Consider the following 2,502-nt stretch of genomic DNA (forward strand, 5'->3'; position numbering starts at 1 on the left):
TCTCTTTCATTGTTATAAAATATGTTACTGAGACCGTGTTGTTATATAGTATCATTCGTTTTCAAGGGCGTGTGATTATACATATTTCTTTGTTTTAACATATATTTTCACATAATGTAAGTTTTATCTTGAATCATTTATAAAATATACTTTTCTAGAAATAAAGAGTATATATATTTATATGTTTGAAGAAAAAAATTGAAAAGGTGTCATTAACATTTGTCTGAGAATGTATAGGGGAATCTTTGGCATGTGAGATGTGAAAAGCTTTGTTGAAATAGGTTATTAGCCCAAATGAAGTGTATCTTCTCCTTCAGCCCCCATATCCAAAATTAAGGGTAGTTTAGAGCACTCATTGAGAATGTTTCCTTTCCAACGAGGCAATGAGCTGGTTATCCAGTTTTCTAATAGTCCCCACCACCACCAGCAACACGAAATCTCCCAAGATCTGATTCTGGATGATTATGCTTCACTGGATGATAATCTTTCTGGGAAAAACTTCTCCAGAGCCCAATCAGAGAATCTCTTCTATGAGCCAAATAAAAAGAATCATGACTCTAACGAACATATGAAGAAGATGATTCACAAGGAGATCGAAAGGCAAAGGAGACAAGAAATGGCTACCTGCTATGCCTCTCTCAGATCCCTTCTCCCTCTTCAGTTCATCAAGGTGAAACACATATCTTCCTTTTTCTTTTTCTTTTTCACTTTCTTGCACTGTTTATAATTAGTTTGTACAACTCCTTGCTTCAGATCACTTAGTTATTTCAATTTTAGTGGATACCCTTTTGGAAATCAGACCACTCCATGAGCTAATTTACTGTTAGTAACCATTCTCTTTATCAGAATCTAAGTAGAATCTTCTTTATTTCTATTATTCAGATAATTACTGTTGTTTCATAATTACCCTCTTTTTCCTTTTTGGTTATGTTTCAAGGTTTCTGGGTTGCTTAGGGTTTTATAATATTTTTCAGGGAAAGCGTTCAATATCTGACCACATGAACGAGGCAGTGAATTACATAAAGCACATGCAGAACAATATCAAAGAGCTTGTTGCCAAGAGAGATGAACTGAAGAAACTTTCCAGCCACAGCAATATGGAAAATAGCCATGAGGGTTTGCATACATCTTGCAACTTTACTGTCCACGAGAGTAATGATGTCATAGGAATCGAAATCACCAGTGGCTTCATTGAGGAAAGGCCTAAAGTTTCAAAGTTACTGCAGCTACTGATTCAAGAAGGTCTTGAAGTTGTTAGTTGCCTTTCATCCGAAGTCAATGGTAGATTGCTCCACAGTGTGCAGTGTGAGGTAAGAAGTTCAGGGTTTGCTTTTATATTTGTTCTAAAAATTTACTCTAATATGATATTTATTTTCCATATTTTCCATGATTCTCAGGTAAACAGTTCCAACTGTTTAGATCTATCTGAGCTGAGAAGGAAAATTTCCAAAGCATTTCCAGCATTTAGATGTTCTGACTAACTTTGCTGTTGGAGCTGGCTAGGTTCACAATCTCTCCAATAACAGGAAATTTACCATGGCATGCATTTTAGATCGAGAGCTACTATGGTACCTAGAAAAACCTATATATAGAGTTTCAGCAGTTATTTTTTGAGTTAACAGTTGAATGAGTTTGAACACATCAAATGGCAACACATTCAACTATTTCTCAAAAGTAAATAAATGTCATTAAAAAACCTTAAACTTCTCATATTACCTTCGAATTTCTCCTTTTAGACCTTTCAACCTTGATAGACCTAATTGTTTGAATGAGTTTGCTTGAAATTTTTGCAATGGCAACTGTCCCATTTTCTCACTTTGAATGGATTCTGTTTCTTTGTTTGGGAAGAAAGAGGGAAGAAGAAAGCAAATTTATGTAACTCAAACATTTAATTTCTTTTTCCCAATTCCTTCCGTAGTTTTCTGCAATAAAATGGATTCGTTTTCTGTCTTTTTATCAAATTTAACAAGGCGCATTAATTTACCTTCATTGCGTATGTAAATTGTAGTTAACGTGGAGTTTGAGGTTCCTTTAGCTTAGTCTCTTTTATCCATTGAGATTACAAAGATTGATGATTAATAAACAAATATTAATCTTTTTTTGAGGGTTATGCCATGCTGCCTTTTAGATTAACAGATACAGAAATGAACAGCAATTGTATCTGCCTGAAAATGCATGGCAAACTTCAGGTGATGATCATGTATTGCTTTTTCTAGTATTTTTATTCTTTGAATCTTTAGCTTTAGAAATTCATTGATTTGCTTGAACCGTTGGACGAACACGTATTTTTTACCTTATTGGCATAGAAATAAGAAAAAAAAGAATCAGGGTGGTCATTGTACGTGGCTTTACATTGATAATCTGATAGCCTATAGTTTTACTGATATGAAAATAGATATATATAACTCCACAATGTTTATATTTACTTTAATTTTCACTTGGTAAGAGTCATAGAAGTAATTTTAACACGTAATAAGAATTTTTTTTTCTCATTATAATTAG

At 33.5% G+C, this 2,502-nt stretch overlaps 1 protein-coding gene across 1 annotated transcript; it reads left to right on the forward strand.

Annotated features, from left to right (window-relative positions):
• The first annotated feature begins 311 nt into the window (after positions 1 to 311).
• LOC124824435 (transcription factor bHLH118-like) lies at positions 312 to 2,095 on the forward strand. The gene is made up of 3 exons (XM_047296867.2): positions 312 to 670; positions 975 to 1,310; positions 1,398 to 2,095. Exons 1-3 carry the CDS (start codon positions 362 to 364, stop codon positions 1,479 to 1,481), a joined length of 729 nt encoding a protein of 242 aa, XP_047152823.2. The 5' UTR covers positions 312 to 361; the 3' UTR covers positions 1,482 to 2,095.
• The last annotated feature ends 407 nt before the right edge of the window (positions 2,096 to 2,502 follow it).

This window comes from Vigna umbellata, chromosome 4 (assembly GCF_029865625.1).
Source record: "Vigna umbellata cultivar VRB3 chromosome 4, Vumbellata_1.0, whole genome shotgun sequence".
NCBI lineage: Eukaryota > Viridiplantae > Streptophyta > Magnoliopsida > Fabales > Fabaceae > Vigna > Vigna umbellata.

What these genes read in the sequence shown, in the direction of transcription:
- LOC124824435 (XM_047296867.2), top strand. Translation starts at nt 362, where the DNA reads ATGTTTCCTTTCCAACGAGGCAATGAGCTGGTTATCCAGTTTTCTAAT. An exon ending in TCCCTCTTCAGTTCATCAAG is followed by an intron (nt 671 to 974) that starts GTGAAACACATA and finishes AATATTTTTCAG; the next exon opens with GGAAAGCGTTCAATATCTGA. An exon ending in TCCACAGTGTGCAGTGTGAG is followed by an intron (nt 1,311 to 1,397) that starts GTAAGAAGTTCA and finishes CATGATTCTCAG; the next exon opens with GTAAACAGTTCCAACTGTTT.